The 17,528-nt window shown below is 45.8% G+C and overlaps 1 protein-coding gene across 5 annotated transcripts; it reads right to left on the reverse strand.

The window, feature by feature from the left end:
• Positions 1–5,175: 5,175 nt before the first annotated feature.
• On the reverse strand, positions 5,176–14,769 carry LOC135827306 (WD repeat-containing protein 35-like). Of its 5 annotated transcripts, none has more exons than XM_065339836.1 (7): positions 14,586–14,769; positions 12,935–13,003; positions 11,822–11,926; positions 10,931–11,016; positions 9,879–9,980; positions 6,171–6,419; positions 5,176–5,702 (listed from the first exon to the last, which is right to left on the reverse strand). In XM_065339836.1, exons 1-6 carry the CDS (start codon positions 14,685–14,687, stop codon positions 6,224–6,226), a joined length of 660 nt encoding a protein of 219 aa, XP_065195908.1. In that variant the 5' UTR covers positions 14,688–14,769; the 3' UTR covers positions 5,176–5,702; positions 6,171–6,223. The 5 variants fall into 5 exon arrangements, with proteins under 5 accessions (XP_065195908.1, XP_065195907.1, XP_065195904.1 ...); XM_065339835.1 differs by having other exon boundaries at positions 6,153–6,419; positions 14,586–14,767; XM_065339832.1 differs by having other exon boundaries at positions 6,147–6,419; positions 14,586–14,766.
• Between the last annotated feature and the right edge of the window lie 2,759 nt (positions 14,770–17,528).

Consider the following 17,528-nt stretch of genomic DNA (forward strand, 5'->3'; position numbering starts at 1 on the left):
GCGAGCAATGCTCTAACCAACTGAGCTACAGTATGACTCTTATATAGGGCCCTCTTGATTGGTTTGACTTGCCAGTATGATGCAAGCCAGATATGGATTGATTGAAGAAGGATAGGTTGACCATCACTGTGGATAAGAGCCATACTGTAGCTCAGTTGGTTAGAGCATTGCTCGCGAATAGCAAGGTCCCTGGTTCGAGTCCCGGTGGTGTGACTGATGATTTTTTCTTTCTTTCATATCTGGCTTGCAAGTGTTGTGTTTCGGAGAGAAAAGAGCAGTACGTGGCATGTGGCCTCAAATTTCCTAATACTTCGAAATTCTCCGTGAAGCCCCAAACTTTTAAATTGCAATTTGTATTTGCTCGCAGTGGGCATGGTTTGATGCGCTCCCCATGATATCAAGCGAATGGCCCGGCCCTCTTGATTGGTTTGACTTGCCAGTATGATGCAAGCCAGATATGGATTGATTGAAGAAGGATAGATTGACCATCACTGTGGATAAGAGTCATACTGTAGCTCAGTTGGTTAGAGCATTGCTCGCGAATAGCAAGGTCCCTGGTTCGAGTCCCGGTGGTGTGACTGATGATTTTTTCTTTCTTTCATATCTGGCTTGCAAGTGTTGAGTTTCGGAGAGAAAAGAGCAGTACGTGGCATGTGGCCTCAAATTTCCTAATACCTCTTAGGGCCGTTTCACACGAGGTACAAAATCGCGTACATGTCACATTTCCGGTTATGTTCCCTAGGAGATGGAGCACTTTTGGCGCGAAATGTGAAATGCATCGTATACGTTTTCAGCAAGACCAGGAGGGGTGTAGAAAGCAGGATATACCCAGCGTTCTACTGACAAACTTCGTTTTCCTTGCATTGTGATCTGTCGTCGTGTTTGCTTTTTTGGTTCTGTTTGCTTTCATTGCTGGTTGCTGGTTGTGCCTTCCGTTTCGGACAATGCCTCGCCAAATATTCTCTGAAGACCTGGAGGCTAGACTTATTGAGTTGTGGGCCGACTATCAAGAGCATAAATTTCGCGCGACGCCTGCGAGAAGACACCTGAGTGGACTCGATCAAATTGAGGAAATCAAACCTTCCGCTCAGGATGGTTGAATCCAGAGAAAAACTTGAAATTACACTTCGAACAAGCGAGGGCAATGCAGTCCTTCTACGCCTCGCCATCCTTTGCAACCTCTCTCGTCCGTTCATCTTTCTCTCCTTGTGGCGATCAAAGAAAACGAGAATCAGGGAGAGAACATCTCCTTGCCAAACTAATAATAATATTATTATTTTGTGTTCAAAACTCCCGCGTTCGCGTGCGGATTCCGTGTTTTACGACTTCTGTGCGAGGCAGGTCAAAGCTGCCATGGCAACTGCTGCTTGAAAAGCATGTTGCGACACTCGTGTGAAATCACGCGCTGTGTACTGTGCATAGAACGCCCATTCGTGAAAAGCCATGTATACCTCGTGTGAAACGGCCCTTATAAAGTTATAATTAGGCCACACTGAAGAAGGTCTGTGGTTCGACTCACCCGACCGACCGTACATTTTTCAGCCCGACCGTAACTTTTTTTCGGCGGGCTGTCGTGTGACTGACGTACGTGGACTGAACACGTCCACGTCTACGTGTTGTGCAGCGCGCGCGTGAGTCTGCGGACGCAGGCGGCTCCTTTTGGACTTGACTTGTAGTTGTACTGCAGTGCAGTGCAGTGAGTGGTACGACTGCTGCCTTGTGCTGGTAGTAGAGTATTGTATTGTATTGTATTGTATTGTATTTATTTAAAAGGATTCTCCAAAAGCAAATGGATGCTTATCACGGAAGTCTCCCACATAAATATCGCAAGAAAAATGGGGAAATGGGGAGAGGAGCGTGGAAGATGAAGCATGGGAAGAAGGGAAACAAGTACCTAAATATCGAGGTATAAAAGCAGGAAAGAAATCGACGAGGGAAGAAATCACCTCTGCAGATAATAGCGGGACATTTAGATGAAAAAAAACCCCAGCAAGGATTAATTTCAAGGAAAACAAATTCTCAAACGGAAAAGTTCGGAATTCCAGTCAGAGAATATCTATGCTGAGAGTAATGAGCCTTTAGAGCAATGCGAAAATTGACAGAGGACTGAACGCAGCGGATGTGTTCTGGAAGTTTGTTCCATTCCACAGATAAACTGAAGAGAGGGGATTTAAGGAAATGGGCGCCAGAACGAGGTAAAACTATAGAGGACGGGTGACGACAACTAAGGGATACATTGAATTTGAAACGAATTAGCAAAGACGGAAACTGGTAAAAGACATGATGAAAATACAGCAAGGACAGAATCTGACGACGCCACTTTAGAGATGACCAGTCACAAGTACGATTAAGAATCTGCTTCGGGGTTTCCCACTCAGGAGGGTGCCGGGTCTTACAAAGCAGATATGAACGAGCAGCAACGGCTTGCAGTCGGTCTAACGTAAGCGAATCTGAATGGGATACGGCGAATGACCAGACAGGGACTGCGTATTCTAACAGTGGTCGTACGTAACACTTGTAGAGCAAATTCACGGTTGAAGCAGAAAGGAAATGGGTCATATGGCGCAACAGAAAAACACGACTGCGAAACTTATGGGTGATAGATTTTATATGGTCAGAAAAATTTAGTGAAGGAGTGATAGTCACGCCGAGATGACAGTAGCTATCACCTTTCTGAATAGGCACACCGTTCATTGTCAAGGGGGATGACGGGCCGGGGGCTAATGCACATTTTTGAAAGGGTAGGTGGACGCATTTACTGGTGTTAAACGTCATGGCAGTAGCTGATGACCATTGACAACACTTATCAATGTCAGTCTGGAGCAATGCATGATGGATAGGAAGTGAGGTGTTTGCTGGAGAAACAAGAATTAAATTAGAGTCATCAGCAAAAAGGGATAGGGTACTAGAAGCAGGGGCATCAGGAAAGGAGTTGATGCACAGGTTAAAAAGAAGCGGGCCGAGATGGGAACCTTGGGGTACGCCAGCGGTGATGGGCAAAGGGTCAGAAAGAGTCTACTCGATACGACCACCGGCAGACTGGCGAGACTTATTTTGAAGTGACTGTCCGGTTGAGAGTGATTGCCTCGTTCCAGATTAAGGACGGCCTTCTGTTTTGGGATGAAGGACAGACGAGATTGCACTTTCCTCGTGTATTGGGAACGATATTTCACCTGTACCGGTAAGTTGCTGCTCCATGTGTGCAAGCACAGGAAGCGTCGATGGAAAAAGCCCATGTATTCGTGCACGCCGACACCAAACTAGCAATACATGTACCGGTACATTGTACAATTTGTACTTTGATTGAGTTCGAAGTAGTTCCCGACCTTACTTTCAACTCGCATCGTTCTTCATTTGCTTGATGATTTGGACAGTCAGAGTCACCGCTTGAAGTTATTCTCTTCTCGTTCCAGAGCTACACAATGTTTCAAAGTATTAGCCAGTGATCCCTTTATACAACATGTATGGCATAACACTGCGTAATAATGCCGATGTACTGGGTGTCTAAAGGCAGTACAGTGTATTTACATGTACTAAAAAATATATTTAAAAAAAAATCCGCCCGCCCGCCCGTCAAAAAATGTCCATGTTAGTCGAACCACACACCTTCTTTAGTTTGGCCTTATATCAATTTTCAGCACACCTCGATGTGATCTGCTTTCAAGCAATGTGCATAATCAGTAAATTGATGTTGCTGTTTTTGTTTTGTTTTTGGTTTCCCGTTCTCGGTAGCCCTTTCCCAAAGGTGCTCGCCCTTTTTTCGCCCTTTTTGGAAAAGCCCGTTTCTTTCGCCCTTTATTGCGTTTTTGGTGAATATCGCCTTTTTGAGCTTTTTTAGCTGAAAAAGTGCCAAAATCTGCTTGCTCATGCATTCGATCACAGTTTCAAAGTGCTCGATGGGCCTTGGCACGCCGCTTTTTTGGGGGACAACAAGTTGGTGAAGCTTGTACCCGGTGTAAAAAGTGGTTTTTTGAGCTTTATTTCCTGTTTTGCCTTCGTAGAGCCATAAATGGAAGAGTGCGTATTGATTTCTCAGCTTGGGTTCATATCTGAACATGTATCATGGTCATGCTTCACTGAAAAAAGAGCACTTTTCGCCTGTTTTCACTGAAAAAAGAGCACTTTTCAGCATATTTTGAGGGATGCGAAAAGCACTAAGTGCGAATTAAAAGAGCACCTTTGGGAAAGGGCTAGTTCTCGGGGCCTTCTATTCGGTGCTCTTTGTAGTTGTACTTCTGTACTGTTGAGCTATCTGAATTCAAATAAACACAAAAAACCTCTTATAAAGACCAGTTTAGTTATAATTATATAAATTTTCAGCACACCTCTTATAAAGTTATAATTATATCAATTTTCAGCACACCTCTAATAAAGTTATAATTATAATATTATTGCTTATCTTGTACTACTAGAGAGGTTGCGCACAACGAAAATTCATAAAATGTTGACCGTCCGGGTTTTCGTCCGTAGGAGTAAGTAAAAAAAGTAAATTATCGTATCCGTTCCCGAAGGGAACTCACGACGGCCGCTAACACCCGATAAACCCTAGCGGCAGATGCAGCACTCCGTTGGAGTACTATACTGATATTTTACAACTCCCTGTCTTGACCCTTCGCACCCGCGCGGCCGCCGCACCACTACGAAAAAGTTCACAAGTTGTGCTCAGCCTCTTGGTTTACGAATACCCGTTTGCTTTTTTCGTTAAAATATTTTGTTACGGTGCTACAAATTTTCGTTGTGCGCAACCTCTCTACTGAGAGCCTAGCCGTGCGGGTAGACGAGACGACAGTGTGCATCTGGTGAAGTAAAAAAAAAAAAAAAAAAACGTCCTTGCTCCAATACCTAGTCAAAACAATGCTTGTGTGATACATACGAGGACATGTCAAGTGTGCTATGATAAGCTGTATACAGCCATTGCGTGAGTTGCCAATCCACGCACTTTACTTTGCATCAAGTGCTAGAAGTATGCGACGTTTGCAGCTCTTCGTTTACAGAGGGGTTTCCTACATTTCTTTCCAATCAGAATACCAGTACTAGGAAGATCACGTAGGGGTTGTATTTCATCTACACTCTGTACGAGAACACTTTCGATCATTATGTCATTTTTTTACCATTAAGTTATGTCATCATTGTGACCAATACGTCATCATGAATCGATGAACTCCATAGACCTACCAAGGATACAAGCCATCATGTTAATGTACTTGAACACACTGATTGTACAGAACTACTCACAGCCACAAACCTGTGCGTATAACAAGGGTTTGGGGAAGAACAATGTGCGACCAGTACGGATGGGGAACAAGAAATACATCAAATAAGGAGGAGATCAAAACAATCAAAAACACAGCATAGAATAGAGAGGAAAGAAACAAACTGTTCCGGTGGTTATTAGATACGAAAGATCACGTTTGATATGTTTACAATAATCTCGTAAAAGAAGGGACATTTCTAGGAAAATATTTTACGCAAGATCAAGAAAAGGATTATAGAAAGAACTTGAAATTTCACAAAAACAATCTTAAACGACTCATTTGTTTCCTTGTCGCCTAATTTGCCATGTAAGTACAACGTAACACATGTACACGCACACACGCACGCGCACACACACACACACACACACACACACAGAAGCACATAATAGCACGTGCGCGTACACACCTGCACCCACACAAAACCACTTCACATGCGTGCACACACACCTCAGACCTCAGACTTGCCCATCGCGGAAGCGATGATAGCGAACAGCTATGTTAGACATAGCAACTTGTGCTGGGATTACACCATTCAACAGCTTGCAAGGCTGATGAATTGACCGCCACTATTTTTAGCCTGGTATCCACCACACAGCTGATTGAAGTGACTTTTTCTGGCCAGTGAATCCCTATTTTTCATTTTTCCATTTTTTTCTTTTTTCTTTTTTCTACACACACACACCACACCACATACTCCGGCATACACTGGCTGTTGGTAACCACCCAGGAGAATGAAAGAAAAGTCAGGAAGAGACCGAGAAAGAGAAGAAAGACGTGTGCGACCATAATCGTCGGTAATTGAACCCGCAACCTCTACACACACACACACACACACACACACACACACACACACACACACACACACACACACACACACACACACACACACACACACACACACACACACACACACACACACACACACAGAAAGTGACGACTTGGAAGGAGAACAGCTTGAAGCACATGCGCTAGTTGTCACATACTTTGTGGCACACTGGACAGGCCAGCTGATCAGATCTGCTAGTGCGCTTCACTCCTTGCACAACTTTGTCATAAGAGTGATGGCACAGGTCACATGTAGCATAGACTACACGCGGATCAAGACGACGTCCGTCTGTTACGGAGTATGGATGACGATGTTGGCAGGCTGGACATTGAGTTACCCTGAATACACGGACACACATAACCCAGGACACACATATGCACATACAGGCCCACAGAGAAAGACACATATGTACAAACAAATGCACACGCACACACACACACAAACACACAAACACGGACAGATACACACGCACACGCGCACACACACACACACACACACACACACACACACACACACACACACACACACACACACACACACACACACACACACACACACACACACACACACACACACACACACACAAACACGGACAGATACACACACCCACACCCACACTTGTACTTGTTGCTCACTGCCAAAACTGGTCGCATGGGTCTCCCCGGGAGAGGGGAGAAAGACTCAACAGGAACACACACACAGTTCCACTTGTATTCAGCTCCAGAATTTTGCTTGTGGGCTGACTCGTAAACCACACCATACCCCAATGTAGGCCACGTCATTGGTACTGAGCGTAGATTTGCAAATGTCTCGCGTTCCATTTTAATAATTCCTGTCATACACTCAATCTGCGAACAGCATGCAGTTTCGAGCTTTGTCTACTAATCAGAGTAGCACAGAGAAAATGAGGCCGAACCTGACAGAAATGAAAAATTAAATTTCCATCCAAAGCCAGTCATAAAGGAGAGAGTTTGAAAGCTCAGGGCCCTCGCTATGCTTTTTTGCTTAGGCTATCATGCATTCCACAATAGCAACAATACGATCGTCGTGCACATGATTTTTGTATTGCAAAGACGTTCCCGGTTTTCACTGAACGGAATTGAACAATCCAAAGATCCATTCGCATTAGAACGTTCTCAGCTACAGGCTCGAACAAGAGCTGAAAAAAGAAACTTCAGCTCATAAAGGAACATAGATACATAACTCAAAAACTCCAACCCCCGGACAGGTACATTCTACCAAGTTATAATACGCTATGGTTCTAGCTTATTTCATTATTTCAATTTTTTACAACACATATATTCCCTCGATACACTTCGCAGACACTCACATTCTACTTCACGTTGTGATCCTGCACTTGAAAGTCCTATATCAACATATGGCCCTCCGTCTTTGCCGGTACGGTACGGGACATGAACGAGATAATCGATAGGGCCAGGCATAGATCATGTCTTTTCTCCTGCCGACTGGATGCCTGTTTAGTGGTTTCTCGCTATCGACGCATCCTGTCACGAAGTCGGCGAGTCTCCAAACGACAGGATCTTTGCTCGGTCGTTTCTTGTTGTGGCCATAGCCGTTACTAGGGTGGGGCAATTCGAGGGCTGCTGGAGGGACCCCTTCAATGTGGTAAACTTCTCTCGTTGTATATTCTTCGATTTCTAGTACAATGAGTCACATAATCTGCCATGGACGGCATCTCGTCTGGGCCTGACTCATGTTGACCCTCAAACATAAAGTCCCAAACAATATCGAAATCCACGGATCGGTCTGCTCGACAAACTCCCAGACGCCTGATGGAATCGGGACATAAAACTCTCGATGGAAGCAAATACCTGGCCTACTGATAACTCCAGCTTCTGGAAACGCTCTAGCGAAACAGATTTGGGTCTACTTAACGATCTGCGGGCCGATTTCTTTCTGACACTTGACGTGGATCCGATATCCTACGCCGCTATACTCACCTGGTTGTCCGTCACCAGCACAGGATCAGCTCCCTCAGAACCGGGAGGAGAACATGAAGACATCTCGACGGTGAACGAAGACACGCACTGAAAACTACTAGCGCCAAGAAAAACCTGAGACTACTATGTACAGATTATCTCTGAACGCCCTATTCGAATATGTGGCCCGCTTTCTTTTACGGAACGGTACAGTATGGGCAGCATGGGACGGTACGGGACACGTACGGGATACCTCGTCAACCACGGCGCGTCACGTTAACCCTTTGCCGGTCTAACTCAATGTATGTGAGGGGTGGTCACGCAAATACATGTACACACAACCAGCAATAACTCAAGAACCATGTGATGTAGGTATGGGTAAACCATATGTTTTCAAAATCTGTATGCCTGAACGCGTCCAGAAAATTCAAATATGACTAGGTCCAGGCAAGGATAGGGCCCATGGTAGCCCTTCAAGGTGAGAGAAAATACAATTGCGAATGAAATACACGAATATCACAGCACGAAGGGCATACCAAGTTCGTGATGGAGCTGAAGTCGCACGATAAACAATCAGGTAAGGGCTACGTCTTTACAAGAAAGGTAAGCTCTCTACAATACCGCCATTGAACACCAACACCTCGCCATCGGCGATACGCCAGCAGCAGCAATTCCCATTCCACGATATCGCAGTTTCGGTTTGTTCATCTCAGCGCTGCTCGCGTCAGATTCACTCTCGCTCAGATGAGTACTCAGGCGCGAGCTTACGCATGCCGTGATTCTCACGGCCAGGCGAATCAGCTGATCGCACCTGACGAGTCCTTGTGACAGTCGCTGTTGCCGTGTCGGCAGCAAGAAGGCTTCCTCTCTGTTTGGAGAATTTTGTTTCTTCATTCGTGGACGATATATTTTTGAACTAGCAGGACTCAACGGAGCTCTTTTTCTCAACACACTACACTGCAAAATCTCCCGGGAGATCCAGCCTGGACTGGTGAAGTTACTGCTCTCAGAACGCTTGTCAAACACGGCCCCAAGAGATGCACTCGCATTCTTGAAATGCGCGCATGGCGGATGGTCGTCTTTTCCAATTTCAACAAACTTCAGTCGATCGATACGGCAAAAATTTGTATGGTAAGCATGGTTGTTTTGTACATCGTCAGAAAGCCTTGGACCTCAGCTACGCGTAGAGCGCCATTTTAGCTGTCTCCTAGCAACAAGACCCCAAAAAATGAGGGCCAAACGTACCGATACTATAATATCGATTCGCTTATGGTAGACCGGTAAAGGGTTAAAGGCACCATAACACACAGACACATACAGATACATATACATACAGGTACATACAGACACATACAGACACATACAGACACATACAGACACATACAGACACATACAGATACACACATACAGACACATACAGATACACACATACCTACACCGAATTAAAGCGGTGTGGACCCTGGCTAAAACCAGACGTTACTGAAGTAACATCTTTTGCATAGCTACGGGCATAATACATAATGTCATAATTCCGGTCATACACGTGTGCTCACGAATGTCCCACTGACGGCTAACTGATATTGTTTCCGGGACCCAGTAGACATGCATAACACATCACACACCATCCAGCTGTGCACCACAACGTAGCTAACAAGCATACCCCTCGCAACATTGCCTTGCAAGATATGACAGAAAGACAGACAGACAGACAGACAGACAGACAGACAGAGAGACAGACAGACAGACAGACTGACAGACTGACAGACTGACAGACTGACAGACAGACAGACAGGCAGACTGACAGACACACACACACACAAACACACACACACAAAGACTGATACTAATTTATCTCACCAGTCCTCGGTGGGTTCTCCGCACTCTTCACAATGCACTTCTTCAAACTCCATCTTGTTTTGCCTCGCTGCCGCTGCTGCACCTCCTCGTCGATTGGATTTCCTACAATAGCCACCGCCATTGCACAACACAACACAGCACAGCACAACACCACACAACACAGCACAGCACAGCATAGGATAACTTAGCGTAGGACAACAGAGCATTGTTGGGCAAAGACCAGCACAACAACACAGCATTGGTCAAAAACCAACACAACAAAGAACAGCACAGCACAGCACAGCATAGGACAAAGAACAGCACAACGCAGCATTGTTGGGCAAGGGAGGCAAAAACAGCAACAGCATTGTGTCTTTACTTGATGGCTTAGCGGCATCATACACTCCCTGATGAAGCCCCCAAGGACGAAGATTTGGAGATATATATTTTCGAGTGCAGTATAAGACCGTGGTAGTAAAGGAGATTAAGACATGCCTAAGGGACAATGATGAAGAAACGTTGTGAGTAGTGTTAAGCATGTGTGCGGGCGGGCACAACACTTGTTATCCCTTGTATTGACAACTCCATGCCAATACACAGGAGTAGACTGGAGCTGAAAACACCAGAACCCTGGTCCGCGGAGGGAAGGAGGGAGGGAGATAGATAGATAGATAGATAGATAGATAGAGAGAGAGAGAGATAGAGAGAGAGAGAGAGAGAGAGAGAGAGAGAGAGAGAGAGAGAGAGAGAGAGAGAGAGAGAGAGAGAGAGAGAGAGAGAGAGAGAGAGAGAGAGAGAGAGAGAGAGAGAAAGAGACAGAGACAGAGAGACAAAGAGACAGACAGAGACAGACAGAGACAGAGACAGAGAAAGAGATAGAGATAGAGACAGAGGCAGAGACAGGGAGAGAAAGAGAAAGAGAGAGAGAAAGAAAGAGAGAGAGAGAGAGAGAAAGAGAGACAGAGAGAGAGAGAGAGAGAGAGAGAGAGAGAGAGAGAGAGAGAGAGAGAGAGAGAGAGAGAGAGAGAGAGAGAGAGAGAGGTAAAGAATTGCGTAACACCTGATGGACTTACTCCACGAAGATATCCACTGCCAAGTCTTGCAACTTTTCCTTCAGTTCACTCTCAACGTTAACCAAGTCATCCAAGTGAGTGAATGCCTGAAAATATGTATTCACGCACACACACACACACACACACACACACACACGAGCATGGGCACGCGCAAACCATTAAAAAAAAACGAACACAAACATGAGTGTCTGAGGATAACAATACTGCTGCTCAGGCATATGATCATTTTGTGACTACCCCCCCCCCCCCCCTCTCTACTCTCACCCCCCCCCCCCCCCCCCTCTCTAACCTCACCCCCCCCCCCCCCTCTCTAATCTCACCCCCCCCCCCCCTCTAATCTCACCCCCCTCTAATCTCACCCCCCCCTTCCCTACCCCCATTCTCCCACACAAACCCACTCCCCTCCCCTGCCCTCCTCCACCCCCCCCCCCTTTCCGCCCCACTAGTATCTTAGTGCTTGCAGCCCTGTATCATCTCCATACTCAGGCTATTGATATTTTGTAGGTACATGTATGTGACTTGACAATATCAGCCTCTTGTGATGGGTGCTGGGAATAGATCTTGAACGTCCATCGACTTTACTTTTCCTTCTCTGCTTTCTCTCCTTTTTGTTTTCTCAGTCTGGATTCTTTCCAATTCCCTCCTTTTCTTCCTTGTCTCTTGACTCTTGTCACTGATGCGAAGTTTTCAATAAAATCTGATGTAGGCCATTGACGACAAGACGGCATATGAAACACTATCTCCACAAGGAGACACGGAGACGACAGATACACAACTAGACCTGCAAGACTCAGGACGAGGATACGTGCACACACGAACAACACATATACAATAGCAACATGCACACACAGCACGTCCAAGAAGTGATGATGCGGATTCTTATAATCTTACCCGTGATGTGTGTCGATCACACTGAGCCATGGCTGCCGACAGAGCTACCAGTAAGAATAAGTCCTTTTCCGGCAATACGTCATCATACTCACTGGCAATCAATGCCTGCATGTATTGCAGAATATCAAACACACAAGCACACGCACACATGCACATGCACACACACACATGAATTGTACTGTACTGTACTGTACTTGCTCACTACCAAAACTGGTCACGTGTTTCTCCCTGGGAGAGGGGAGAGATACGCAAAAGGAATCTTGGAAAGATGACTCAATTGGCTATTGAACCGCCCAACGGCTGACAGCCCCTGAAATCCCCGAACTATGGAGATGGTCCCACCTATGGGCTCACCACACCTCAGTAAGTGGGTAAGGACAAGGTGCAGAAAAAGGGTTGACGGCATCAAGGTATCCCCCCCCCCCCCCCCCGGGATCCAACTGCAGTTACCCCTGCTCCCAGCGGAGACACTACTAGTGTAGATTGCTAGATCAGAGCGGATCTGATGTAAGCTTCAGTAGCACCATTGATTACACACGAGTTAATCTGGCCAGTAGAACACACACATACACAAATGTTCAAAAGACCTTAATTGCATCATTTGGGTATCGGTCAAAGTTATAGTTCAGATGCCAAGTGATGTCAGAGGTTTCGTGAAGAGAAAAGAACTGTATGCATGTTGTGTACAAGTCAGAGTCTACAATGTGCAATCATGTACATGACATGCATCATGCTCAAATGCGCACACATACATATGCACATCATAATAAATATGCGGTGTGTGTATGTGTATGTGTGTGTGTGTGTGTGTGTGTGTGTGTGTGTGTGTGTGTGTGTGTGTGTGTGTGTGTGTGTGTGTGTGTGCATATGGTGTGTGTGTGTGTGTGTGTGTATGTGTGTGTGTGTGTGCATGTGTGTGTGTGTGTGTGCATGTGTGTGTGTGTGTGTGTGTGTGTGTGTGTGTGCATATGGTGTGTGTGTGTGTGTGTGTGTGTGTGTGTGTGTGTGTGTGTGTGTGTGTGTGTGTGTGTGTGTGTACGGCACACTGAGTCTTTTGTTACCCAATTTCATACAGTACATGTAGCGTTGGCCATTGTAATGGTAAGGGCATACCATTCTGAGTGCAGCTGCGATATCTCCTTCGTAAATGTTATGCTGAGCAGTCAGGAAGAAATGAATAGCCTGGAAACGAAAGAAAAATGCACAGAAACAGACGCACACTCGCAAACACTCGAACAGAGATACACACACAAACACACACAAACACACACACACATGCACACACGCATGAACATAAACAAGCAAAATTTGATCCTGAACAACTGTTTACACAAAGTCACCCTTGTGTTTAAAATCAGCAGACACATCACCTATGGAGACTGCTAAGGATCACGCTCTATCATGCCAAGAGAATGGCACGCAAGAACGTCACAAGAGAATGGCACGTGAGAATGTCACAAGAGAATGGCACGTGAGAATGTCACAAGAGAATGGCATGTGAGAATGTCACAAGAGAATGGCATGTGAGAATGTCACATGGGAAAGTCAAGTTAACTGTGAATCTTGTTCAAGTGGGTAATGCAACCTTGATATGTCGGTGTTGTCATAATCACGACAAACGCTTTCCTTTTGGCACAGACTACAAGCTTTTGAGCGACCCGAGTTACCCGAAACCTTTCTTTTTCAATTTGAACCCTGAGAGGAGAGAGGATGCGTCAGGAATATGTACCTCAATGGAGATGACAAGTGTCAATGCGGAGTGAAGTGACATGTACTGCACTAACGGGATGTCTGTTTATGTTTCCCTTGGTCAAAGACCAATGCAAGCATGTGCCTAGGTATAGGAAAGCTGGCGTGGACATGGCCTGGGGTTAGTCAGTTACAGCAATGAGCACACTCTTGTGACATGGTCTGGGGTCAGTCAGTTACAGCAATGAGCACACTCTTGTGACAGGGTCTGGGGTCAGTCAGTTAGAGCAATGAGCCCACTCTTGTGACACCGTCTAGGATGAGTGAGTTAGAGCCGGTGTTTCGTTCCGCGGTCAGTGAGCCAGGCCGACCACACTCCTTGGATTTATCACATGGAAGTGCAAAATTCAGGATTGAAACACAGTGCTCCAGTATGTATTATGTTATCTATACTATATAGATGCCACCACACTACCACACTACCACACTACCACTGCCTGATCACTCCCTGATCACTGCCTGATCACTGCCTGATCACATAAAGCAGTCATTAGCGGTATATACCTCTGCACCATACCAGGTGGTATATGTATCCAATATTCTCCACCACACCAAGTGATATCCAATATTCTCCACCACACCAAGTGATATCCAATATTCTCCACCACACCAAGTGATATCCACTATTCTCCACCACACCAAGTGATCTCCAACATTCTCCACCACACCAAGTGATATCCAATATTCTCCACCACACCAAGTGATATCCAACATTCTCCACCACACCAAGTGATATCCAACATTCTCCACCACACCAAGTGATATTCACTATTCTCCACCACACCAAGTGATGTCCAATATTCTCCACCACACCAAGTGATATCCACTATTCTCCACCACACCAAGTGATATCCACTATTCTCCACCACACCAGGTGATATCCAACATTCTCCACTACACCAAGTGATGTCCAATATTCTCCACCACACCAAGTGATATCCACTATTCTCCACCACACCAAGTGATATCCAATATTCTCCACCACACAAAGTGATATCCAACTTTCTGTACTTACCACCGCACCACGCCAGGTGGAATCCAGCATTCTTGCCGTCTCTGGAGATTGGTACTCCTCATCTAAGTACATCTTGGTACTTCCCTGGTGATGCACATACATACACACACAAAGATGTACATACACACGTGCAAAGATGCACAGACACACAGACACAAACACATGCCACAAGCATCTTTGACACGCATGCACAAAAAAACTTGTACCGCTACTTGTTCATTGCTCCGGGAGTGGGGGTCGAGGTTCCGAATACATATTGGGCAAATGAGTCAACTGGCCATTGAACCTTCCAACGTCCACCCCCTGAGATCCCCAAACTCCGGACTTGAACTGGGAAATGATCCTACTTCCGGGCTATTGTGTAGCCCACTCACGGCATATTGCGTGGCAGACATATGGGCTACTGTGTGGTCCACATATGGACTACTGTGTGGTCCCTGTATGGGCTATTGTGTGGTCCATATATGGGCTACTGTGTGGCCCACATATGGGCTACTGTGTGGTCCACATAAGGGCTACCGTGTGGCCCACATATGGGCAGCTTAACACACAGTAGTAAGTTGGCGAGGACAGAGTAATCAAAAAGGATAGACAGTATCGAGGTATCATACACACACACACACACATACACATGTCACGGCTGTTATGCATGCATAATCCAGCGACATCATGTACGGTACGACATTTTCCCGTCGCCCCAGTGATCCATGATGCTGTCGTATGCGACCTTGCTGCCTTTTTCAAATCTCTGGAAATATTCGGCAAGGTTTCGCCTATGTTTCTGTCGATTCCAGCCGTTTTCTACGCTGGATTCGCGAAGTCTAAGCGAATTCACCTTCCTGCCTTCAAGCTGCGCAAGCAGATATTTTGATCGTCAAAATGCGCAATGGAAAGTGAAGTTACGATCTTTTTCGTTTCGTTCTTCCTCGTCGTGCCGGCCATTGGCGTTTATCAGAATTGGCTCACATTCGAGGCTTCCTCCTAAAGGGTGCAGAATTTTTGGCAGCCTTCACGCCAATTTTCATTGAAAGGTTTGTCCTTTTCCTACGTCGTAGTTATATTTTCATTGCCGCCCAGATTATCGTTTTCGTGCCCAAGTCGATTTGCGTGGCGTACTTGGACGTCAATTGCAAGTGTTTGCTGATATATGCAGGACGAGTGGAGGTGTGTTCTCCTGCCTCAATGTCTAACGAAGACCCCGGTTCGTCCGCCATAGGAGGGATCCGTGCATGCTTCGTTCTGGATGTCAGCAAGTACGAATCAGACAAGCATCCAATGAACATTTTTTTGAAATTCATGCTTTCGAAATGTATGTAGAAACAGACATTGTGTAGAGATTTTAAATGTCAGAGATGCAAGATTCCCCATCAGTCTGAGGCCTTACGTGTACACACATAGGCATGGGTTTTTTGTATTACTAGTGGTACTGCAGATTTAGGCCACGCACAATGTAGTCTTTCGACGATCCTGCTGAAAAGCACACACTTGCATGCGTAAAGACCATACTGAAATACTTCAAGTAATTGAACAACAACAAACGACAACCATGATGCAGCTTATATATCTTGCACTACATCAGCACTAGACACAGCATGGCACTCAGGACAGGGCCGCAGCCGCTGGTGATGGCCGTACCCGGTTTTACCACTCTCGGCGTTCATGATAATTACAATCATGTAACATGTTCAATATGCAAATGATTATGTAGAACACTAATAGGCTATCCTCGCACACTCCCCACTAGAGTCCCTCCTAAACTGCTTTCTTCTTTAGTGAGGACTACTGTACAAGCTGCATTATGCAGAGTATCTGTTGCTACCGGAGTGTGTAGGCGGAACAACCAGGTTATTATTCTGATGCGAATAAGGTTCAGTGTTGCCACATCATTATAGCCAAATATCAGTAGGATGAAAAAAAATAAAAAATGCATCAAAGCCCCCGGACCCCCCCCCCCCCCCCCCCCATTCACAGTAACCCCAATGTACACACATGCGCGCACGCGCGCGGAACTGTTAAGAAACCTTTCACGGCTTTGCGTGAGACTCGGGCTGAGTTTGCCGATTTTCCCCAGACAGCTGATGATTCGCTTAGCACCTTAGGAGAGAGCTATGGAAACACTCGTGATGAGCAGTAATAGCCAAAAATCTGGACCATGACTTCTAAACCAAGCACAAGGGCAAACTTGGATACTTTCATGGCTGTTGTCGGCAGGAGAAGGTCAATTGTCGGCAGGTCATTACAGGCCTCAAAAATCGGCAGGCTACTGACATGTCGGCAGGTGTGGCGAATAAGGTTACACAGCATCACGCATCTTCATGACCGTGCCATTCCTATGGAGCTGACTCAAGGCTTGATGGCAATGCAGTTCATCTGCTGAATTGACAGATGTCCATGAATTCATTTAAAAATAACAAGTCGATCAAGTGAGAATTCAAGTCGGCAGAATAGCGCAAGTTCCCACGTAGGGAGCAACACACAATTCCCCAAGTATTGCCGAAGTCGCATCAACCTCTTCTTCACATTAATTACAATACGGCGAATTAAATCAAAGCTGTAAGAAGCTAAATAATTCTGTGACTTGAAACAAGCATTGATAGAAGAATAACACCTATAGCAGGTCCATGTGCTTTAAAAGTTGGAGCGCAAATAGAGGATATCTTCCAGTCTCCAACTGGAAGCGTTGCGGGCAACCAACTCCGCCATGCTATGACACTTGATGATGTATTGTGGTACTTTGCTTATCACTGCAAGCCCACTGGTTGACTTGATCATCATCCATTGCTTCTTTCATGACGAAGATCAGCAGTGCAACTGTGGCAATAAATATCACCGCCTCCAATGCCGCACTTATTGGAGGAGCACATTCTACTGGAAATGAAACACTTCAAAGTTCAGTTAGTGCTGATCTGGAATAGTATGGAGAGTAGGGTGGTGAAGGGTTAC

Source organism: Sycon ciliatum, chromosome 11 (assembly GCF_964019385.1).
Source record: "Sycon ciliatum chromosome 11, ocSycCili1.1, whole genome shotgun sequence".
NCBI classification, from domain to species: Eukaryota; Metazoa; Porifera; class Calcarea; order Leucosolenida; family Sycettidae; genus Sycon; species Sycon ciliatum.

Bases quoted from the DNA above. Each gene is read 5' to 3' on its own strand.
- LOC135827306 (XM_065339836.1), bottom strand. From the start codon at position 14,687: ATGTATGTGCATCACCAGGGAAGTACCAAGATGTACTTAGATGAGGAG. The intron at 11,927-12,934 runs GTATGCCCTTAC...CAATACATGCAG, and splicing joins TCGCAGCTGCACTCAGAATG to GCATTGATTGCCAGTGAGTA. The intron at 6,420-9,878 runs GTGAGATAAATT...CCGTGTATTCAG, and splicing joins GGAGAACCCACCGAGGACTG to GGTAACTCAATGTCCAGCCT.